This window comes from Schistocerca piceifrons, chromosome 2 (genome assembly GCF_021461385.2).
Source record: "Schistocerca piceifrons isolate TAMUIC-IGC-003096 chromosome 2, iqSchPice1.1, whole genome shotgun sequence".
NCBI classification, from domain to species: Eukaryota; Metazoa; Arthropoda; class Insecta; order Orthoptera; family Acrididae; genus Schistocerca; species Schistocerca piceifrons.
Window position 1 is genome coordinate 922,246,927 of NC_060139.1, and position 26,078 is coordinate 922,273,004.

At 42.5% G+C, this 26,078-nt stretch overlaps 1 protein-coding gene across 1 annotated transcript in view; it reads left to right on the forward strand.

Annotated features, from left to right (window-relative positions):
• LOC124775981 (probable G-protein coupled receptor CG31760) overlaps window positions 1–26,078 on the forward strand; it is a 440,811-nt gene that overhangs the window by 260,573 nt on the left and 154,160 nt on the right. The window contains exon 7 of the mRNA XM_047250822.1: window positions 7,912–8,044. Within this exon, the coding sequence (XP_047106778.1) occupies window positions 7,912–8,044 (133 nt within the window). The remainder of the gene's footprint in view (window positions 1–7,911; window positions 8,045–26,078) is intronic.

Consider the following 26,078-nt stretch of genomic DNA (forward strand, 5'->3'; position numbering starts at 1 on the left):
ATATGAAGTACGTTGCAGATAGTGAAGCGAGACGAAAATTTAATTGTGGTAGGGGACTGGAATTCGATAGTATGAAATGGAACAAAATGGAAAGTCGTAAGAGAACGTGGCTGGGGTAAAGGAATAAAAGAGGAGAGAGGAACGAAAGTGGAAGTTGCCTAGTAGCGTTTTGCACGGATTACAATTAAATAATTGCTAATACTTTATTGGTCAGCCTACGTAGCTCCTTGGTCAGACTGTTTGGCTACTATGCGGATGACCCGGGTTTCATTCCCGGTACTGCTGGGGATTTTTCCACGGCAGGAGGGTTGGTATGGGAAGGAGTCAGCGTCGTGGAAATAACTGAGGAGCTCCGACGTCAAGAAAGCCGCCAATACCTGGGAGAACCGAGTGCTGACCCAGTCCCCTCCACATCACATCCCATGACGCAACTGGCAATGTATGACACGGCTGTCGGTCGGATCCCATTGGTCCATGAAGGCCAGGATAAGGGGCTTTGCTTTGCTAATGCATTGTTTAAAAATCGTGAAAGAAAGTTGTATAGGAGGAAGAGGTGGGTGTTGTTGTGGTCTTCAGTTCGAAGACTTGTTTGGTGTGGCTCTCCACACTGCTCTATCCTGTACAAGCATCTTCATCTTCGAATAACTTCTGCAACCTAAATCATTCTGAATCTGCTAACTTTGTTCACTCCTTGGTCTCCCCTTACGATTTTTAGCTCCCAGACTTTCCTCCAATACTAACCTGGTGATCCCTTGATATCTCAGAATGTGTCCCAACAACCGATACCTTCTTCTAGTCAGGTTGTGCCACAAATTCCTCTTCTCCCCAGTTCTATTCTGTACCTCCTCATTAGTTACGTGATCTACCCTTTTAATCTTCAGCATACTTCTGTAGCACCACAATTCAAAACCTTCCACTCTTTTCTTGTCTAAATTGTTAAGTGTCCATGTTTCACTTCCACACATGGCTACACTCCAGACAAACACCTTCAGAACGGAATTCCTAACACTTATTCGACGTCAGCAAATTTAATTTTCAGAAATGCTTTTCATGCTGTTGCCAGTCTACATTTTATATGCGCTCTACTTCGGCCGTCATCAGTTATTTTGCTGCCCAGACAGTAATACTCATCTACTACTTTAAGTGTCTTGTTTCCTAACCTTATTCCTTCAGCATCACCTGAATGAATCCGACTAAATTCCATTATGTTTTGTTTTTGTTGATGTTCATCTTATATCCTCCTCTCAAGACACTGACAATTCCAGTCAAGTGCTCTTCCAAGTCCTTTGCTGTCTCTGACAGAATTAAAGTGCTATCGGTAATCCCTAAAGTTTTTTTTCCCCTGAACTTCAGTTCCTACTCCAGGTGGTGATAGGCTACAGCTCTGTCTCACACCCTCTGGACCACTGCTTCCCTTTCATGCCCCTCAACTCTTATAACTGCCGCATGGTTTCTGTACAAGTTGTAAATAACCTTTCGTCTACTGTATTTTACCCCTGCTACCTTCAGAATTTCAAAGAGAGTGTTCCAGTCTACGTTTTTAAAAGCTTTTTTCTAAGTCTACAAATGCTATAAACGTTGATTTGCCTTTCCTTAACCTATCCTTTAAGATAAGTCGTAGGGTCGGTATAGCAAGTAATAACCCTGACGCAGAATTTGAAATTTTTAAGTATTTGATCTTATTTAGTATTACTTAGACATTGCTATGTTTCTTTGTAGTAATATCATTCTGTGTTCAGCGCTCCCGTCTTTTGCGACTTTCTAGTACAGAGGTCCCGACAAGAGAGTGTGAGATCAGCGTTTTAAAACAAGCGCCAATCCCTTGTTGTACTCGCCTACATATCTACCTACTTCTAAGGCAAATACGTATTTCATATTAATGATTTCCGTTTTTATATCACGCGAACCATGCAGAAGCAGTAAGTAAGTGTGTAGTGCCAGGAATTCGCGAAGAGAGCGCAGCCTGTTCCCCTCCTCCCTCTCCCCCCCCCGTCCACACATACACATACACATACACACACACACACACACACACACACACACAACCCGAACCATCCCTATGTTTGGTGCAGATAGGCGGAGATTCCTTTGTCTGATCTCCCTTGAAACTTAGCGTGTGGAGAACAGGTTGTTAATGGCGACCGTTACAAACAGATGTCTAGAGAATATTTAATTTCTGAGCTATAGAATGATAAGCGAAAATGCACAAAAGTAGTAAACATCTTTATTTTTTGAAAATCGCAGAATTTGGGTACCGTCTGTTGAATCGTAAGCCTTCCTATCAATTATAAACAAAGACTTTTTCCATAACTTTTCCAAATTTTACCATTGGTATCAACTGAATTTCATTTCTTATTGCTATTTTCAGATCCTCTTAGATGTTGGTTTATTGACATATACTTTAGACTAAACCCCACAACAAATATCTGGGAGGCCAATGAATGTCACCAAATCTCGAAATACTTGATCACATTGCAAGTGTCTTTTGCAATAATTTCCTTGTCTAAAGACTTTCATGGCTTGCTGAAACGTCTTGCTGAAAGAAAATGTTCCCATGTTAGGAGTTCCGACTCTATAGCTCAGAAATTAAATATTCTCTATACATCTGTTTGTAACGGTCGCCATTAACAATTAAAGTAATACTTTTTTCGTTTCAAAAATCTATGAACCTGTTATCCTTGGTCTTCATACTGCGCACCATACGGTAACATCTATGAAATGTAAAGGGCGTTCACGAATCTCACGTGGGATTTGTCCAGACCATGATCAAACATTCTGTTTATTCACGTAACTGGATAAAAGGAAATGTGAATATAGGTGGGCTCCTACAGAGAAGATAACAGCAAACAGCCACTTTTTATAATGCTATTCATTATTTAAATACGGCCGTTACCGGTTTCGAACCGACAGGTTCATCATCAGATGGCTCGTTCACGTTAAGATACATTTTACATTAGCTTTCACTTTTTGTTTTCCCAAATGATAAAATTTCCTTGGGTTGTGGTACTGTTGAAAAATGCGCGCCCTTGCATTCCAGTGTTGAATGCAGCAGCGAAGACTATATGAAACACTTCCATATATGCGGTGAGTGGTGCTTTTGATTATGTACATGTATAAACATAATCTAAAGCACCACTCACCGCATATGTGGTGAATTTTCATCGTGTGTTAATGGTGCTTTACATTATGTGTATACATATATAAGGGGCGTTCGAAGAGAAACGATCCGGAGGCATAATTACAGAAACCAAGACCTTTATCTTAGAAGTATTGACCCTAGCTGCTGAGACACTTGTCCCATTGACACACAAGGTGGTGAACGGCTGTCTCATGAAGTTCCCGGGGCTGCGATGTTAACCAGTTCCGCTCGTACAGCTAGACGTCGCCGTCCACACGAGTGCAGGAAAGGTTATGCTGACATTCTTCTTTCAGCAGGATGGGCCTCTTCCGATTCACTTCCTGCAGCACGGGATAACAGTGAGTGCCCAGCGTTACTCGCAAACCTTACCACCCTTCGCCAAGCGATCAAATCAAAACGACCAGGCAACCTCACCCGTGGGGGTCATTGTGCTCCACGACACCACCCTCGGCCACCCTCTCTATCTGTGATTACGCCATTTTTGGTCCCCTTAAAAAGGCTCTGAGGGACAAACGATTCAACTCGGACGACGACATCCAGCTGTACCTGTGGAACTGGTTAACATTGCAGGTCCGAGAACTTTGTGAGACAGCCATTCACCGCCTTGTGTCACAGTGGGACAAGTGTCTCAACAGCCATGGTCAGTACTTCTAATATACAGATAAGGGTTTCTGTACTTACGTCTCCGGCTTATTGCAGTAGTGTAAACTAGGCTTTACGTTCATGCGTTTGACGAAAGCAGGAAAGCCGTCTGATCATCAGCCGTATAAATTCGAAACCAGCACCGTTACCTTTTGTATAAAGTAACCTAAAGCCAATTTGTGGCTGGTTGCTGTACACCGTTAGCAGTTTTCGTATAACAGCCACGGTCACTAATCATCTCTTTATTTGACATTGCAGCAGGAATATTTATAACATGAACAGTCAGAGACCATTAGCAACGTACAGGGGTTTGTGTTCATATTCCGTTAGAAAGGTATATAATAAAATTTTAAACAATAACACGCACACAGCTTGCACTAAGACAGAAAATTGAATCTGCCTCTATGCTGAGCACACATTACAGGAACGACTAGTAATATTCATAAATTATCTAGGGAACACAAAGGCAACAGAAAGAAATAAGCGTAGAGTAAAGGCAAGTTTATCAACATGACTACCGACAAACACATCTTAACAACACTGGGGTTAAAGGAAACTCAAAACACACAAATGGTAACCACTCGGCACGACAGGTAACTACAAATAGCTTCACGCAGAGTTTACACACAAAGATGGTCACAAACTGTCTGTCTGTTAAGAACCCTTTTTCTCAGGAACAGATAGACGAATCAAGTCCATATGGCACAGATAGTCCACCCCGCCTCTACTGTATGTAGCTGTGACACAACACACTCAGTACCAAGGTCGTCTTCCACCAAATTCGAGTGTCAAATTTCTCAGGCATGTAATTCACAGATCAGGCAATTGATCGCGGCGGCCATGTGTCATATAACTGCCAGGAGCTGCTGTTGAATGGCCGTCCTCCTGTTAACAATCGACAACAACTGAGGCCGAGTTGATTCTGTGCGGCGTTAAGTCGACGCGACGGACCACGTGCGTAGGCTGTTGCTAATCGCCCTTTCGACACGTATCGCAGGCGTACATGGCTCAAAATTCGTACCACAGAACATACAGTGTAGATGTGGTCATTAATTAATTAACTGCCATTCTGTAATAATATGGTCGTTAACATTACTAATACAGGGTTGACGGAAAGTTTGGCCCTTTCTTGTGTTCCGTGCCTCAATCTATGAAAACGCTCCTTTTTTCGTCTGTCTGTCTGTGTATCTGCCTGTCTGTTAAGAACACTTTTTCTCAGGAACAGACCGACGGATCGAGTTCAAATTTACGTCATGTATTACGTATTTACGTCTGTTGTCCATTGTAGGTGTAAAAATTTTAAGATTCTAAGTCACTTTCGTCGAAAAGATACGACCATTTATATCACATATTTTTATACTCGAAACTCACTCATCAAAAGATGTGGGGTGCTTCCTGCTGACCTAGAATCATGAAATTTGGCAAGATGCAAGGTTTCACAGTACACGTTCAGGACAACATCCGAAAATAACATAGGACTTTTTTCTCATTGTTTACCCATATGTCTATCTGACCGTATTTGAAAACGTCTTTTTCTCTGGGACAGGTTGGCGTATCGAGTTCAGATTTATGTCACATATTTAAGTTATGGTTGTTTGGCGGTGTAAAAATTTGAAGCTACTAAGCCATAAGCAACCAAAAGATTCGGTCATTTATCTCACAAATTTTGATATCAGCACATGCACTCACAAAAACCTGTATGATTCTTCCCGTTGACCTGGAATCAAAAAATTCGGCAGGAAGATAGGATTCATAGCATAATTAAAGTAAAAAAAATCTTTAACTTGTTGAATTGTTGATATGACACAAAAAATATCTTTTGCAGTTTGAACAATTATTGCATTCATCATCCGTCAAATCATAACAGACGAACATTATTGCACGCAGACATAAAATATAAGCTGTAGTCATGTTTTAGTAAGTAAATAAAAATGTTTTATTACATCTTCTCTCTCTACGTGCATAAGCTGAAGTCCCCTCCTCACTTCCTTTTGTATGTCCAGGCTAGTCTGAGGAACTACTGTAGAGATTTTGATACGGTCTTGGAATTCCCGGGACCAGTATCCCGCCAGGATCTATACTGACACCAGGCAAAAATCATTGCGATTCTCGATTCCCATATAGATAGTTAAGTTTTCACGGAACCCTCAGTGGACGAGTCCTACTAGCAGTTGCCCTTTTTTTTGTAAACAAAGCCACCAACGTTTGATGTTACTACCACTTTGGCTGTATGAACTTTATGCTATTGTGTTTTACTTGATGAATAATAATGAACACATTCCGACAGTTGTTTGTCTGCTATTGGTAAATGTTGTTGTTGTGGCGCAGTTCTTTTTAGAAGATTATTTTTATATGTTTATACACTTGTACCTGAGAAGTTAACGAAAATTTATCGTTAAATAGTTTCGTTAGGTACTCTCATATATTTATCGAATGGAAGAACAGAAAAAATTAATGTCACCTCTAAATTTTAATTAAGGAGATAAAAAAAGACATTGCTGTAAAAGATTAAGTTTCTTCAATTTAATGGATTTACACACTGCTTATTTAAATTAATTTTTAAGGTTGTCTTTTTGCTGCTGTGTGGTTATTTGTGTTTTTCGTCTATTTTAAGGCTGCAATTAAAAACAGGACCAAAACGAGAACATGTTCGTTTCAAGATTCAAGGCCACCCTGCCACTAGAGTTTATAATACAGAAATTGCTCAAACATTCAACGTTGATTCAAGAACCATCAGAATTTGGATACATAAATGTGACTGTAATGTTAGAAACAGGAACAGAGTTAGACGACCAACAATAGTCCCACAAAACATTAAATAAAATTAGGCAAATGGTAAAGGACATGCCGTTGGTAGTCGAGCAGTTGACTGACAGTAAACACAGCAGACCATCCGTTGGACAACTGTAACAGATAGACAAAACATACTTACGTAGTAAAATGGCACACCCACAGCCGTCCTTTCGATATTATTTATCATTGGACTACCAGTTTCGGAGATTCAATACACCATGTTCAAGTCTCAACTGACGCTGAGGGGCTTAACTCCAATAGTTTACGATTCCAACAGGGGCCAACATCTATGAACTGGTTTCCGTAGACTATAACAAAGATGCTGTGTCTCCTACCAACAACTATTTGGTAGCTGATAATTGTAGTTAGCCCCCTCAGCGTCAGTCAAGGCCTGAGGATGGCGTATTGAATCACCGAACTGATAGCCATATAATAAATAACATCGAAAGGACGACTGTGGATGTTCCATTTAGTTACATAAGTGAACGGCCGAAGTCCCTCAAACCTTGTCAGAAAGATGGGCATAAAGAAACACACTTATGTCCGATCAACAAAACCAATGCTGTCAGAAAAAAAATTGTTGATCATCAGGCATTTTGCGAAAGAAGAATGTCTGATGGTTCCAGCGATGCCAACCCTGAAGGAAAGAGCAAAGGATGGGCATTTTGTTTAAAGCTATAGGTCTATGCAGAGTCAAACAATCAAAATGCCTAATCCTATACATGATCCAGAGAAAATTTCAACAGTCCACAAACGAAAACAAGATATATTCACTGCTGGCAGTCCTTAGACTGCACGCGGCTGATGCAAAAAAGACCGTCAGTGTTGATCATTGTCAGGAAAGGATTGCTCCCGTCTTATGCTGAAGCACTCCAGAATGATCTTTCCCCAAAGCCAGACAACGCTCTTCTTATGGAAGACGAAACAACAGCTAACACACCCAAATAACAGTGCTTCGGAAGAGAACATTCGCTGATGCTTGGAATGACTGGCCTGGAAGCAGACCAGACCAAAATCCTATAGCGCACTCTATGGGCCAGACTCTAGGATGCAAGCTAGACGCAGTGCAAATACTGAAAAAAAGGACAGATGACTGCCCAGATCATGTATTCAAATATGGTAATTTGTTTGTTTGTTTTTTTTACAAAAAAATTGTGTCATAAAAATATTAGAATAAGAAGTGAGGGAGGAACTTAATGTCCACCCTGTAGTAACAGTAACAGTGTTATTTTGCTGTAGCTACTTCGGTATTGTTCAACTTAACGTAACTGTAGAAAATACAACTTATGGTAGGTATACTGTGTAACATGCCGTAACGCTGACAAATGCTGTTGCAGCGGCGTGGCAGGAGCGCGAGCAGAACGTGAGCTCGCTGTACGACGAGCTGTTCCGGTGCTTCCGCTGCGCGCCCGGCTGCGCCACCTGCCACGACCCTTCGCCCTGCCTCGCGCCCTACAACTGGCCCTTCAGGTGAGACGCCACTGCTATGCCTTCACTACCCGCCTGCTGCTTCAGTGAAGATTTCTCTTTCCTTCACGTAACCGTAGGGCCAGTGTACCGGGTGATCAAAAAGTCAGTACAAATTTGAAAACTGAATAAATCAGGGAATAATGTAGATAGAGAGGTACAAAGTGACACACATGCTTGGAATGACATGGGATTTTATTAGAAACGAACAAAATACAAAATTTCAAAAACTGTCCGACAGATGGCGCTTCATCTGATCAGAATAGCAAAATTAGCATAACAAAGTAAGACAAAGCAAAGATGATGTTCTTTACAGGAAATGCTCAATATGTCCACCATCATTCCTCAAAAATAGCTGTAGTCGAGGAATAATGTTGTGAACAGCACTGTAAAGCACCTCCGGAGCTATGGTGAGGCACTGGCGTCGGATGTTGTCCTACAGCATCCCTAGAGATGTCGGTCGATCACGATACACCCCAAAGCCAATAATCGTGCAACTGACGTTTGGGGACCTGGTAGGCGAAGCATGACGAAAGTGGCGGCTGAGCACACGATCAACACCAAACGAAGCGCGCAAGAGATCTTTCACGCGTCTAGCAATATGGGGTGGAGCGCCATCCTGCATATACATCGTACGTTCCAGCAGGCTGGGGATGATGCGATTCTGTAACATATCGGCCGTACCTCTCACCCGTCACCGTAGCAGTTACAAAACCAGAATCACGCATTTCCTCGAAGAAAAAAGGCCCGATAACGGTATATGTGATAAATCCAACCCATACCGTAACTTTCTCGTTGTGCAATGGAGTTTCCACGACAGTTCTAGGATTTTCGGTAGCCCAAATTCTGCAGTTGTGGGCGTTGACAGGTCCTCGGAGCGTGAAATGAGCTTCGTCGGTCCACAACACGTTACTCAACCAATCGTCATCTTCCGCCATCTTTTGAAACGCCCACACTGCAAATGCCCTCCGCTTCACTAAATCGCCAGGTAACAGTTAATGATGCCGATGGATTTTGTACGGATAGCATCGGAGGGTACGCCCTAATGCCAACCAAACAGTAGTGTACAGAATGCCGGTTCGACGTGCGACTGCACGAGCGCTGACTTCCCCGTGCATAGATGAACCCGCTACAGCCTCCATTTCTTCCTGAACTGTCTCAGCAGCATTACGCCTTGTGCTTGGTCGGCCACTACGGGGTCTATCGTCTAAACAACCCATGGCTTCGAACTTCGAAATCATTCTCGCCACAGCTGCATTTGTCAACGGGCCTTTACCCGTTCGAATCCCCTTCCTGTGGCGATAGGATCGTAACGCTGAACTAGTACATTCCCCATTCTGATAATACAGCTTCACTAAAAGCGCCTTTTCAGGTAACGTCAACATGCTGCGACTGCTGGCGCATCTGATTCTGTCTCTCATTACAGCTCCTTTTATACACGATTGTCATGCGCAGTCACTGACGTTTTGCTGTCCAGCGCCATCTGTCGGACATTTTGTGAACTTGGTTTTTTTTGGTTCTAATAAAACCCCATGTCATTTCAAGCATGTGTGTCAATTTTTACCTCTCTATCTACATTATTCCGTGGTTTATTAAGTTTTCAAATTTATACTGACTTTTTGATCACCCGGTATACAGGTTTAGAGTACGGGTGGGCAACCGGCGGCCGACGGGTCGGATCCGGCTCGCAGTTCGTTTAAATCCGGCCCTCGGAAAAACATTCAGGGAAGACAGAGCATGGACGCGTTAGAATACTGCAGCTGTTGATACTAAAGGTAATTTTTAATGAACTGGCCGGAACCAATTACGTTTATAGACATTTATTTTTCCATGCTGATATTTAAAGATGCCCGGCATTCAGTTTTCGGTGTTTACATTTTGAGCATTGTTTCTTCACTATCGGCGTTATAGAATTTCGCAGCGTAAGTCTTAAGACAGCTGTTGTAAAACGGCATTGTTCACGATGATTAAATAAATATAAACATATCAAGATGGGATGAACATGAAATGAATATTCTTTCAAAACCGGCAGATTTGAAGCATAATTTGTTGGCATGGCGTGTCGTGAAGGGGTGCCATTCAGATCAGTACATTACTCCACGAACTCTATAGTTATGACTTCATGCACTATGAGCGCTGCTGTCCCGTCACGTGACGAGGCGGAACACGAACTTAATTATGTGAATCAGGCCTGCAAGTCACGAAAGGTTGCTCGTGTCTGGTTAGAGCTACTAGAAGTACTTACAGATCAAATTAAGTAGTATTTGTGCAAAATTTTTCCACTCAATATCGCATTTCCTTTCGTCTCCACATCTGTCTCACGGTGTGGTTATTATATAGCCAAAAAGTTACATTTTTCGCCAAATAAATTTTAATCACAGATATAATCTAACAGAACCACTGCAAACAGGAGACTGAATAAATAATGTATATACATATCCTGTGTTACAGTGGCTCAGTGACACGAATTATGTTTCCGATACGTTTAATAACGAAAGGAACTGACTAAATTATTTCTTTATGTTGCCCGTTTAACTATTATAAATTTCTGTGTAACAGCAAAATGAAAATGAAATATAGCTTTCTAAATTGTGGGAATATCCACAAAAAAGGCACTTACAAATTATCTACATTGTAATAGTATTGGTTAAAAACAGTCTAGGTTGCAATTTTAGTTTTTATTTTTCAACGACGCGTTTCGCCTTATTTAGGCATCTTCAGGTTATGTACATAGAAAACAGGGAACAAATACATCTATTTAAGAATCGCGATCACGTTGTGCAGACTTGGATAACCTATAAGCATGTATAAACAGATCACCTATTGAAAGAGCAAATACCTTAGTTTGGTATTTCTTAGAAGAATCCTTTAGTCAGTGTAGCCAAAGGGCATCGTCAAATATATCAGGCCAACATCGCCTCCGTTAAACTCAGTAAAAACTAGAAATATAAAATAGTAAAATCATAACCTTTTCTAGATGGACGCGAGAGGAACCAAGATCTGCATAACGCGTTCCCGTTCACAGGAGCGAGTAACAGATTAAGATGGGGGCTCAGGTAGTAAGCATAATGCATACATTGTAATGTTATGACTCTAAGTATGGGATACATGACAGTATATTTACATGTTTTAATATGTACAGAATTTTAGTCTCATGGTTACATGATAACATTTATTACTATAATGGGGCACCTGTGAAGAGTTTCACAATTTACATAGCTATATTTCATTTTCATTATGCTATTGTATAGAAATTTATAACAGTTGAATGGCGCAACATACAGAAGTAATTTATTCAGTTCCTACTGTTCTGAAATAAATTCAGAACATGAGCCACAGTAACATAAGATATGTACATTCTTGCCTTAATCAGTCTCACTTTCTCAGTGGTTCAATTGTGTAAAATCTGTAGTTTTGAGTATCTTTGCCAAAAAATGTAACTTCTCTGCTACGTATAAAAAACCTTACGTGACTATTGTAGAGCGGGAAGAAACTGTGATTTTAAGTGGCAAAATGTAGCACAAATACTGCTTCACTTGCTCTGTAAGTACCTGTAATATCTTTAAACCACCTGCTATATCACATCTGTGGATGATCGCTCACTTATCAACAGTGCCAGTCACAATATACCCTCTTGGCTGTCTCTCATATTACTGCACAAGATCATCAAAACTTTCCACTAAAGACGACCACGTAGAGGTCGCCTTCCACCAGACGATAATGATGAGCGTTTGGCATTGGTGGCCGGGAGACCCCTCGCGGGGCGGTTCGGCCGTCGCTCCACAAGTTCTTTAACGCCACTACAGCGACTTGCGAGTGAATGAGGATGGAAATGATAATGAAAGACAGACAACACCCAGTCATCTCGAGGCAGAGAAAATCCCTGATCCCGTTCGGAATCGAACCCGGGACCCTGTGCGTGGGAAGCGAGAACGCTACCGCAAGACCACGAGCCGCGGACCCCTGACGATAATGATTATTCATCGAATCGCTTAGTGGATAACATAAGTTTTAGTGATGCACACAGAATTAAACGCTGTTTCATTTAAAGTGAATTTGTTATGAGGAGCGACGACACTTGCTGTACGGCATACAATGTATCACAAATACTCTTGTTTGGTACAATCAGTACCTTGCAGTTCTGACAAGTTACTGCAATGATCCGCAAAACATGTTCTGGACATTGTGTGCTTCAGGAACAACACTTGAATATCGTTTTCGTCGTCCAAGTTGCAAGAGAGATTTCTTAATCCTTGTGGTCATCTCGAAATTGTGTTGGCTGTTAGCTGTTCACTTCACGCATGTTATCTCAAAATCGTATTGTTACAGTGATAGTGAACAATGCACTTGCCACAAGTGCAAAAGTGTACAACCAATCAAAGAGCTTAGAGCTTTATGGTCATAGTATAGTTTTCTGTGGTGTCCAGTTGAATAATAGATGAAACACTTAAATGCCTTCACTACTGCTGTTGTTTCTAACACTATTGTGGAATAGGTACGTGCATAACTATAGAAAACAGAGCTCGCAAAACTGATGGTATGGACGACAGTTTTGCCATTCACTTGTTTAGTATGGAATAATCAGCATGCGAAGCCTACCGATGAGGTATCTGTCGCTAGAGAAAAGTCGTTACTCACATCAGGATGATATAGCATGTGTTTTGGATAGGTCTTTATCTTAAAGAAGTCCACATGGCATTAGTGTGATCAGTAACACAGTGCGTGTTTCTTTTCCTTTTTTTTTGTTATCAGACTGGTTAACACGTCATTAATGAGCAACTAATTATGGACAGATCTTCTATAAAGTGATCAAAAGGCCTAAAACTGACTCCAGCTGCTTCCTCGTCTGTGAACACGAAAATCTGTTTTTACACTTATCTTTTCTTTATCAGAGAATATGCCTTGTTGTTTGTCCAAGAATAATGTATAACTTTGTGTAATACACTCAATTATAAATTAACTTCGGGAACAGTTCTAGAGAAAACTTATACAAATCATTTACATCATCGCAAACGTCAGGATATTTACAATTCTTATTTCCTGTCTAATGTGATTGCTAAAGAAAATGTTATTTTGTTCAGGACAGCTGCTGCGTTCAAAATAAAATGTAAATAAAGACAATAATGACGGAGTTATAAATGTATTACCCAAACTGGAAAAAATGAAAATTTGTAACGTGTTCAAGCAAAAAGGAACTTTCACAAAAAGTAATTAGTTGATGTATATTGTCAAGTAATTTCTCGTTCCCCACTGTCAGAATGGTATACTCCAATAAGAGAGCACTTCCGTTTGCAACCAAAGCTTCTCTTGTGATGCTCAGAGCTTACAGAACACTGAAATCACGTCAGTATCCCAACCAAACATGCTAAAGAAAGCCTGTCGTTTACAAAAACTGACTTCAGCGAATGTGTTACTTTTGGCTAAGTCCAAGTTACGGTAAAATGGCTGATCTTCTGTTGATCCCTTCTCTTTTTTTATATTTCTGTTGTATCCACCAAACACTCTTGGTGTCCCACTTAAATACTTGACTGGAAGAGAGTCCCTTCCCAACTGAAAGCAGTTTCTGTTCTTAGGTGATTTATTTGCCTGCAGAAACTCTACAGCCTCATCGCAGGGCCAAATAGGATTGCAAAACAGATTACCAACAGTTTAGAATAGTTTATCAAGATAAACTTTCCAAATATTAATTTACTGCAGTAGGAAGATGGTGTGTGGTAGTAGTTCAAGGTTCACCTGCACTGATCCGTCTTTACGTTTGGTCTAGTCCTGAATCCTGTGAACGATAACTGCCATCATTTGAACAATATCAAGCTTTTCTCTTCTTGGCGGTGACTGTAGTTTTGTTCTGATGCTGTCCTGACATACTTTTGGCACTGTACGATACTGTTGATACTGATTTTAGTGAAGCTTATATCCAAGTTTGTTGGACGGGCGTCACTTGGAAGCTATTTCTAGTACTTAAGGAGAAACGCATACAATAGGCCTTCACGAGTACTGCTAACTGTTACAGGCTAGTCATAACTCATAAGGAGATCACAAAGCTGTCGAATTTTTGTATTTTTTATATTTATGGCAAATGAAATTCTGAATTCAGATATCAATCAGCCAAAACAAATTGACACAACTCTAAAACATTCTCGAGAAAATCAACTTTGAAATTTTCTGATCGTCTTTAATACCCTCGGTTAGGATCGATATTCTAGACAGGCAATATAGCTGTGCGGTACAACGTTCGCCTTCCGTTTTGGGGCTCTATATTTCATTCCCAGATGATGCAGATTTTTAAGCAAAATTGCATGTTCTACTAGCATTTCCGTGAAGCGTTAATACATGAAGACGTAAAAAAATCAGTATCGCTTGAGAGTGGTGGTCACTGGTTCGAGTCTCACTCTGGACATTAGCTTTTTTGGTTGCTTTTTTTCTTCTTTCAGTTTGAACAGCTATGTCATTTGAACATAGAATTTTCAAAATATATCATAAGTAACACACATCTAATTGTCATTTTTACGAAAAATACTTATCATCTTATTTCTAATAACAAATCATGCACAAAAATCCAATTTTCATTGCAAATATAAATTCATAATTACCGATCCTCTATAAAAGTTCGTTAACAAGGATCTGTTAAAAGTTACACTTCAAGAAAATGCTCTAGCAAGATGCATCTTTGTTTAAAATTTTCCACGGATGTGAATCGAAACCAGGCCATCCATCTGGTAAGTAAGTACTTTACCACATAGTCACATGGCCTTCGGAATGGCTACCTTGCTTTATGGTATTAAAGACGCTCAATATTCTCGACAATTTTTCAGAGTTGCATCGAACTGCTTGGGCTGATTGATATTTGACTTCTGAACTTCACGTACCATAAATATGAAAAACAAATCGCCGAATATCTGGCGTTGTCTGGGCATGTATTTATTCCAACAATCTATTAGTTCACCTCCTTCTTCCTCATCTCTCTGTGCATCTCCTTCTGCATCCTCTGTATATCCATCTCCTTCACCCTCTCTTCCTGTTAATCTGCTCCTCTCTCGCCCTTTGTCCATCCCCACCTCTCCCACTCTGCCCATCTCCTCCTCCCCCTCTCTCTGTCCATCTACTCTTCTTCCCTTTCTGTGTACATTTCCTCGTCCTCTCTCTGTGTTCATCTTCCGCCCACCTGTCCCTTAGTCTGTCTTTTCCTACCCCTGCCTTTGATTATCTCCTTCTCTTTGTCCATCTCCTACTCTCCCCTCGCTTTGATCATTCCCCTCTCCCCCACTCTTTATCGAACTTCTTCTCCCCATTATCTCTGTCCACGCCCTTGTTCCCCATCTCTGTCAGGCCATCTCCTCTTCGCCGCCCCCCTTGTCTCTCCACGTTGTCACCCTCACATCAATAGGAGGCTGGTGGTTCTATCCCCAACAATATATCTTTCCAGATTGTAATTAATATATGTACCAAATATAGTTGAAGTCGTTCCACATATTTAGGATGTGCTTTTTTTACATATGGCTTTCCCCACGTATTCACATGTCAAATACTTTTCACATATACTTAATATATTTCACATGTTTTGTTACACATATTTCACCTGCATCTCTAGCAAATTACACCCTGCAGTTTCATTTTCAGGCATCTAAATGTTTATGACGTCGTATCTCTTGAACTCTGTATCGCACAATGATATAATTTTGCACGTACATCCAGTGGTATATATGGCTGGTTTATGCAAAATGTGTTCTGAATAGAGTTAATAATAAAGAAGTAATAATTTCAAACGTCATGCACCATGCTGCAGTTTCTCACGCATATCAACATTTGACGTTACATCTTCTGAACTACTTGCCTGACGATGATATATTTTTGTAGGAACATTTATTGGCATATGAAGTTACTAACTGTGAAAGGTGCTGCGAATAAAGTTGTTAGTAAAGAAGCAATAAATTAAAACGTCATGTCTGATGTGGCAGTTTTCTGCGCATCTATGTGTTTATGACGTCATATTTACTGAACTGTGTGTCGTACAACAATGTAATTCTGCAGATACATTTAATGGTATATGATAATACTGTCTGCAAAATCTGTCGTCCATACAGTTAGCAACACAGAAGTGATAAATTAAAACGTCATGCCTGAACCGGTAGTTTTACCGCATGAACAATGAATATGCAGTACGCAGTAAACTTTTTTTCCTTGTACCATATTACTGGGAATGTCAGCGAGAAAAGATTCGTAAAGGTTTGAAATAATGTGTAAAGTTCGTTGCAAGACATTAAGTTCTCTCATTCTCACTTTGCGAATTTGCACGCCCTGAGCTACGCTACTTTTTCCCTCCTCCGCAGTCCCTCGATACGTGCTTATCGCCCACAGAGGTTCTTTCCAGACAGGAAGTGATACGTTTACCAAGTTAGACTTAAATCGGTCCTGTGGTTTAGGGGGAGATGTGAAATATATATAGGCTGTGATGATGATGATGATGTTCGGTTTGTGGGGCGCTCAAGTGCGCGGTTATCAGCGCCCGTACAACGTCCCAATTTTTGCACAGTTCAGTTTTTACACAGTCCAAGCGAGCCACTGTCACGAATGATGATGATGATAACAACACAAATACCCAGTCTCCGGGTAGAAAAAAATCCCCAACCCGGCCGGGAATCGAACCCGGGAACCCATGATCCAGAGGCAGCAACGCTAGCAACTTTTTTTTGTGCAGTAATCTTTATTGAACAAACTAACAGTACATATATATACACACAATGCAAGATTTCTTTAAAGTACCATTTAAACATATACAAATGATTGTTAGTTAAACAAAAATATTAGAATACCATTAAATACAACAAAATCCAAAATAATATAACATATTCTGTCTGCTTTTTTATTTATTTTTTGTTTTTTTTTTATGCATGAGAATGTGGATAAGGGTGTTGCATCATATGACGGGTAGGCATGGCACACCCCAACTTTGAGGGGGGTCAAGGAAGACGCTGTGGAGATAACCGGCAAAAGTTTGTCGGTAAGATGGTTTTCGGGTGAGGGTGCTATGCGAGGTCACAACTTTGTACCAGAAGTCAAGGACTGTATGCGGACCACTCTAAAAGAGGTATTCTAAAGCCTGTCCTCGAAACCAGATGAGTGTATGGTGCTTAGCAAAAGGGTAGTGAAACCTGGGGTTACTGTCGTTGGCGGGGCACGGAGGTGAAAGCCCACGATTCGTTGGATGAAGAGCCATACGTTTGCTTTGAGGGGGCACATAAGACGGTGCTCGTCGGTGTCTTCGAGCTGACAGTCAGGGCAGAGTGGGTAGGTGGCCAGTCCTATGCGATAAAGTCGACTATTAGTCGGGAATTTGCCATAGACTAAAACATACCAGAGTGCAGAGACAGAGGACGGTAAAAAGGTTGCATGCACACACCCCCAAACCGTTCGCTAGTTAATGTCATGGTGCTGTAGCACCATGGCGTCTCAAGGGTTGGACAGCATAAACAAACGATAATAATCATTTTTACGGGGAGGACGGGTGACTGGAAGATCGGCCCGAACGTAGCTGAGTTCTATGAAACACATAGCGACGTGGTACAATATTGGAGAAATAGGTGCCACATTGATCGGTGGATCGAGTGAAGTTGGTCGGAGGATATGGCTGCGTGTTAAGGACGTGACCGGCCCCCGCCAGTGCCGCAACATACTATGGACAAAGAGTGCAGAAGATCGTGCCCGCACGTTGACGAGTCCGAGGCTACCTTTTGCAGGAGGCAGTGTTAGAGTGTTGTAGCGGACTTTGAAAAGTGCCCCTGCTGACACGAAATATCCAAAGGCTGATTGGATGCGGCGGCCAAGGAGTATTGGCATTGGGAGGATCTGGGCGATGTGTACCAGTTTACGGGCGACATACCTGTTGACATAGGACACACGTTGGAGATGATTTAAGTTACGGTGCACTTGACCGCGGACATGGTGCCGAATCGACTGCAAAAGCCGCCGGTAAGCCAGGGCCACTGTGCGGTGTGTGGAGCTCGTAAATTCGATACCCAAGTAACGAAGGGTGGTACTGACTGGGAGTGGGGTCGGCACCATAGCCGGGAGGCCGCGCCCAATGTGCATCATAGTCGATTTACGGACATTAAGAATGCTACCAGAAAGACGCCCATACTGGTGGATCCATTGGATGGCGTCATTGAGTTCCGTGGAGGAGCAGGTGAGAAAGAGGAGGTCGCCCGCATAAGCCCTGCAGTGAAAGGTGTAGTCACGCAAAGTGAGACCCTGCAGTCTAGAGGTAAGACCAGTGATGAGGTGCTCAAGTGCAGTGGCATATAGCAAAGTAGACATAGGGCATCGTTGATGCACAGAGCTGCGTATAGGAATCGGTCCTACAAGCCTCCCATTGACTTGTACCATCGAGACCGCGGGAAATAGTAACCGGCGAATGGCATCGACAGAGAGTAATGGGGACCCCATACGTGTCGCCACCATGAGGAGAAATGGGTGTCGAACGCGATTAAAGGCACTCGTGAAAAAGATGGACACCAGTGCTGCACGAAGGCGACAAACTGCCGCACAATTAGACCACATACACACGCTATGGTGACACAAGTAACGGGTTGGCGATATGCACATACACAGGTGGCAGTAGTATCGAGTACACAAGGTATAGAAGGACATTTCATTGGCGGAGCTGTCATTTGTACCCAGGTGATCCATGTGAAAAGGTTTCCGGCGTTATTGGGGCCGCATGACAGGAATTAACAGACTCTGAACGTGGAATGGTAATTGGAGCTAGAAGCATTGCATTTCGGAAATCGTTAGGTAATTCAATATTGCTAGATCGACAGTGTCGAAAGTGTGCCGAAAGTACCAAATTTCAGGCATTAGTGTCACTCTGGACAATGCAGTGGTTGATACCATCACATAACGACCGATAACAGCGGCGTTGCATAGAGTTGTCAGTGTTCACAGACAAGTAACACTGCGTGAAATAACAACATTAGTCAATGCGGAACATACGACGAACGTACCCGTTAGGACAATGCAGCATAATTTGGTGTTAATTGACGATGCCCTTGCTAATAGCAAGACATCACCTGTAGCGCCTCTCCTGGGCTCGTGACCATATCGGTTGGACCATAAACGATTGGGAAACCGAGGCCTGGTCAGATGAGTCCCGATTTCAGTTGGCAGGGTTCGAGTGTGGTGCAGACCCCGCGAAGCCGTGGACCCAAGTTGTCAACAAGGCACTGTGCAAGCGGGTGGTGACTCCATAATGGCGTGGGTTGTGTCTACATGGAACAGACTGGGTCGTCTGGTTCCACTGAACCGACCACTGTCTGGAACGTTGCGTTCAGCCAATTGGAATCAATTTGTAGCCATTCATGGACTTCATGTTACCAAACAACGATGGAAGTTTTGTGGATGACAATGCGCCATATCACCTGGCCACAATTGTTCGCGACTGGTTTGAAGAACATTCTGGACAATTCGAGCGTGACGATTTGGCCACGTAATCGTTCAGGTCAGTTCGTGAACAAGATCCTGCACCGCCAACAGTTTCGCAATTATGGACGGCTGTAGAGGCAGCACGGCTCAATGTTTCTTCTGAGGACTTCCAACGACTTGTTGAATCCATGCCACTTCGAGTTGCTGCACTACGCCGAGCCGACACGATTTTGGGAGGTATCCCACGGCTTTCGTCACTTCAGTGTGCATACGTAAATCCAATTCTATAGTATGTACTATTCTGTGTATGTCTGTGTCTCGTGCCTTCCAAAGGACAGAGAAATTTAGTTCATTCTTCCAGGTTACCGCAATGACTGTCACACGATGCAGTGTGCTATCCACGTGAGAAGAGAGAACAAAAAAGGAACTGCAGCACGACGTGCAAAACAGAAGATTCTGTTGTAGACTACGGCGAGGGCTCGACCACAGCTCAGTAGCTTAGACCAGCCACAAAGGAGATATGATACTATTGTATTGTTGGGTGCGCTCGCAACAACAGCTTTTCCGAGAATCTCAGGGGCGGAGTGTAATCCTCTTAGCAGGCCGATCATAACAGCGCACTGTGCACCCTCAGGCCGGATTAACGTCTATTGTCTTCGTAATTGGAGAAGTTACGCATGCGTAACGCCACTACAGCGGGTCAGACGCATTAGCCAGCGCTGTAACCACCACACATGAATATCGGCGGCAGTAAACGAAACTACATTACAGAATGGAAATAACTGCACCTGCGATTTTCATGCTGAAATTATTCACAACGTCGAGTTATAATAACGTGTACCTGATGCTTCCAAATTGTTTCTCACTGCGACCTAAACCAACTCTCTTAATTTACACATTTCGCGCAAAAGTGCTTAATAAAGTGTATGGCCGACGGCCACACACCCTTCGCATTCCCAGGTTAATTTTTTGATAACTTGCAGCTAACTGACTAAAATGACGCCAGGATATGGTTGACGAAATAAAACGTCCTTAATAATCCGCAGATATTCTTTGATAAATAAAAATATTTCACACTCATTTAACTGCTATGAGAATACAGACAGATTGATCAGTGCGCTAGTTCAAGAATCCACCAAGTTCTGAATATCACGCTGCCGTTCGGACACAATGTCCAAAAAAATCTGCTATGGAAAAGGTTTGTGAAATATTCCATTAACACGAGAAATTCATTGCAGTGCAACAGGTGCTTCAAAAACAATTATGCCTCCGGTAAAATAGAGTAAAAAGAAGACATTAGACACAAACAGACGATTAGTTACGCTTAAGAACAAAACAGAAAATCAGCATAAAATCCAGAACCTGCGGTGAAAAAATTCTTAGTCCCCATAATAATACAGAACTTGCGGTGAAAACATTCTTAGTCCCACGTTGGGTTGATGTTTAATGTGCTCATGGATTTGTTATACTATCCAGCCCATTAAATTTGGACGGCACGTGCCATTAAAAGAGCCAGTCAACTAACCGGTGAGTAGAAATTTTTCTATTTGCAACTGGTGCATAAACAAGTGCACTGCTAACTTTTTTATCTCCTCTGCAATGTGTCTTTTCCCTATATTAGAGAATCAGACTTCTAACAGCCCACAATACAATGCTTCGTCAAACAAATCTGCTCATAACAGCCCTCAGGTGGATTTCAGATGTGGATGATGCGAACTGGTTTGATAAGCCGCTCATTGGCAAGATACTGCAAACATACATTGAGTCTACAAAGGAGATTTCTCACAAAACAATCGTGTCATTCATCATAGAATATTCGTGATGACTGGGTGTTGTGTGATGTCCTTAGGTTAGTTAGGTTTAAGTAGTTCTAAGTTCTAGGGGACTGATGACCATAGATGTTCAGTCCCATAGTGCTCAGAGCCAGCCATAATAGAATATTGCTCAAATGGATTGGGCACACATCTATGCATGGGACATTCATCTAGATAGAACAGATAGGAAATATCTAACGTATACAAAGAAAGGTAGCACAAATGTACACAGATCGGTTTGACCCAAGGTAGAGCGTCACCGAAAATGCAGCAGACCAGGTCTGGCAGGCATATGAAGATAGACGTCAAGCGTCTGGCGAGAGCCTTCTCACATAGTTTCGAGAACTATAAATGAGGAATCTACCAGCAGATACACTGAAGAGTAGATTAGAAAAATTTCTAGTAAATCCTCGATTCTTTAAAGAATCGAACTCCCTTGTATAAAACTGCTTCAAACGTCTGACTGCTTTATCAAACTTGTTGCAAGTCGCTAAGTTGTCTCATTATGAAACACTGGCTGAATTTATTCTGGGTAATCTGCGCTACATTTTAAGCAAAAGCAAGTTTTTCAGGCCTCTCAATGTTTACGACGTCATATCTTCTGAACTGTGTGTCGTACACTTATATAATATTGCAGATAGATTCAGTGATATACGTAGACAGTTTCTGCAAAGTATGTTTCGAATAGAGTCAGTAGTAAAGGAGTAATAAATTAAAACATCATGACTGATACTAGAGTTTAACTGCGCGCCATTTTATGCGAAAGCTTCTAAATAGTTATGACGTCTTATCACCTGAAGCGTATATTGTACAATTTCGGCAGTACAGCAGTAACAAATTAAAGCGTCATGCCTGATGCTGAAAGTTAACCGCGTGAAAAGCGAAAATGAAGTAACCGATAATCGTTTTTCTTTCCTTTCAACATTTTGTGGGGGATGTCAGGAAGAAACAGTTTTGCAAAGGTTTCAATTTACGTGTAAAGTATGTTGCAGGCTTCTAAGTGCTCCCATCCTCAGACACTGGATGAATATAGTCCGCGTATTTGCGGGCTGCTGGTTGCACTGCTTCAAGAAAAACACAGTTTCTAATTGTAATACCATTCTAATTGGGTTAAAGCTGTAACATAAGATTGCACCGCTTCATGAGTAGATTATCACAGCATTTTAAATTTTTAAATTTGGTCAATAATTACAAAAAGAATATTAAAAATAAAATTTTATGCCTTTCGATAGGCAACCCGCAACTGTTACCGGGTTCCAGGGTAGCGGTTTAGTAATATACACTCCTGGAAATTGAAATAAGAACACCGTGAATTCATTGTCCCAGGCAGGGGAAACTTTATTGACACATTCCTGGGGTCAGATACATCACATGATCACACTGACAGAACCACAGGCACATAGACACAGGCAACAGAGCATGCACAATGTCGGCACTAGTACAGTGTATATCCACCTTTCGCAGCAATGCAGGCTGCTATTCTCCCATGGAGACGATCGTAGAGATGCTGGATGTAGTCCTGTGGAATGGCTTGCCATGCCATTTCCACCTGGCGCCTCAGTTGGACCAGCGTTCGTGCTGGACGTGCAGACCGCGTGAGACGACGCTTCATCCAGTTCCAAACATGCTCAATGGGGGACAGATCCGGAGATCTTGCTGGCCAGGGTAGTTGACTTACACCTTCTAGAGCACGTTGGGTGGCACGGGATACATGCGGACGTGCATTGTCCTGTTGGAACAGCACGTTCCCTTGCCGGTCTAGGAATGGTAGAACGATGGGTTCGATGACGGTTTGGATGTACCGTGCACTATTCAGTGTCCCCTCGACGATCACCAGTGGTGTACGGCCAGTGTAGGAGATCGCTCCCCACACCATGATGCCGGGTGTTGGCCCTGTGTGCCTCGGTCGTATGCAGTCCTCATTGTGGTGCTCACCTGCACGGCGCCAAACACGCATACGACCATCATTGGCACCAAGGCAGAAGCGACTCTCATCGCTGAAGACGACACGTCTCCATTCGTCCCGCCATTCACGCCTGTCGCGACACCACTGGAGGCGGGCTGCACGATGTTGGGGCGTGAGCGGAAGACGGCCTAACGGTGTGCGGGACCGTAGCCCAGCTTCATGGAGACGGTTGCGAATGGTCCTCGCCGATACCCCAGGAGCAACAGTGTCCCTAATTTGCTGGGAAGTGGCGGTGCGGTCCCCTACGGCACTGCGTAGGATCCTACGGTCTTGGCATGCATCCGTGCGTCGCTGCGGTCCGGTCCCAGGTCGACGGGCACGTGCACCTTCCGCCGACCACTGGCGACAACATCGATGTACTGTGGAGACGTCACGCCCCACGTGTTGAGCAATTCGGCGGTACGTCCACCCGGCCTCCCGCATGCCCACTATACGCCCTCGCTCAAAGTCCGTCAACTGCACATACGGTTCACGTCCACGCTGTCGCGGCATGCTACCAGTGTTAAAGACTGCGATGGAGCTCCGTATGCCACGGCAAACTGGCTGACACTGACGGCGGCGGTGCACAAATGCTGCGCAGCTAGCGCCATTCGACGGCCAACACTGCGGTTCCTGGTGTGTCCGCTGTGCCGTGCGTGTGATCATTGCTTGTACAGCCCTCTCGCAGTGTCCGGAGCAAGTATGGTGGGTCTGACACACCGGTGTCAATGTGTTCTTTTTTCCATTTCCAGGAGTGTAGATAGCGCGCATGGAGGCATTTAAGTAATCACTCTTGCCACACTCCATACATGAAGGCAATGGGAAGAAACCCTAGTATGAGTTCCAGTGAGAAGTACCCTCTGACATGTGCATTACACTAGATTGTAGAGTGTTGACGTAGGTGTAGATTTAAATGTAGATGATTTAGCTGTAGAATGTTGACCGGAGCGTACCTCAGCCATCAAATAGTTCATGCGGTCTCTCCACCAGCACGCTACAGTTCTGCATTCTTTGCCGCTGCTTTTGTCACTCCCCACATAACCTGTTTACGAAATTTCGTCTGAAGAGAAACAAATCCGAAACGGGTTGCGTAAGGGTGACGGGACTTTACGGCCCCCCTGTAGATCGAAACGTGATCACATTTGCTGTGAAGCGATTCGAATTTCGCGGCTCATATCCCCTCGGCCAGCCAGTAACGCATTCACCATCGGTAATGTTATCTCCCGTGCATGACCACCCATCGCTCATCATAATTTTCGACAACACACGCCATTCTCATGGGTGACAGAACCTTTTATTGCTCAAAAGCGATTCGCTGTACACACGGTGTATTGGTTCCGTAGCGGTCCAAAGAGTTTAGAGAGGGCTGGCTGGTATAACATACTGAATGGTCTAGGGAAAAAATGCTAAAAATATCCCTCTTCCGTGAAGTAATACCATACTGACTCTTGTTCATTAATGAGGTTTCTCAGATTACTCTCAGTAATTATAAGCTCCGAGACTGTGTTACGCGTTACAAAGGAGAAGAAAACTGGCCTTGGCCTTTGCTGTCATGGCCACTAGCAGTGATCTTAGAACTTTTTCACAGAATACGATGACGAGTGAGGCACAGTGCGCTTCTTATGTTTTGAGAATTTATAATGTGCAGCGGAAGTGTCATCAGTTCAGTGTTACCAATTATAAAACAAGTTTCCTGTGTGCTGAAGTTAAGGGTGCTATTCGCATATTACGTCTTGATGTTCTGATTAATTATTTCGCACGAGAACAAGAGGGTTTTTCTTTTTTGCTTCCAATTATTTTGCTTCGCAATGGCCCTCTTCTGGGCGAAATTAAGTAATCGTGAAAGGAAACGTCATAGCAAAGTGGCAATTATTGTAGTGATTATTTTCAAAAGACTGTTCTCTTCTCTATCTCCTCCAAATTCCCATTTATATATTAACCAGTTAATTTTAATATGCTGTAATAGCACCTGTTTCAGTTGTACCATCGTAATTTTTCTTATTTTCTCTTTAAAGCGTTTGTTGTTCAAAATAATCTCTCCGTTACATTAAAAATCATACCTGCTTTTTACGTTATTGCCGAAGTGATGTCTCATCTGCAGAACTTTACATTAGTACCTGTTTCACATTACACTTTTATTCTCGATTTTCACAGCTCTCTCAGATTTTTCATAGTCTCTTCGGAGTAGTGTGGCTTACACTCTTCGTACTAGAACCATGACTTTTCCGATTTTCCAGTTTTACCAATTATTTTTTTGTCCGTCTTTAAGTACTCCCTAGTCGCTGGTATTTCATTTTCAAACTGTTAAGGATTACGATTTTTTTTCTTGTCTTACAATATTGTAGGTTTTTATCTAACCATAAAACTCGTATCAGTCGACGATTGTCTTTTCTTTCTGTTGATGACTGCTTCTTGAATGCCAAGACATATTCTGAAATCGCGTTGAGCTTCACTCAGAAGTTGCAGTACCTCTGTTAAGCTTTTACTGCCTTTTCTCCTCTGTATAATTGTAACGAGAGATGCCGTGCGAATCATTTATTGATATCGCAGTTATTCAAATGTGCACTTATTTCTTCAGATCTGATTGTTATCTCCGTTGCTGAGCGGTTCTAGGCGCTACAGTCTGGAACCGTGCGACCACTACGGTCGCAGGTTCGAATCCTGCCTCGGGCATGGATGTGTGTGATGCCCTTAGGTTAGTTAGGTTTAAGTAGTTCTAAGTTCTAGGGGACTGATGACCTCAGAACTTAAGTCTCATAGTGCTCAGAGCCATTTGAACCATTTATCTCCGTTGCTTATATTTTATGCAACAAGCAGCCTTTTAGACTCCAATTCTACAACCAATTTTAGCGATTTCACCATT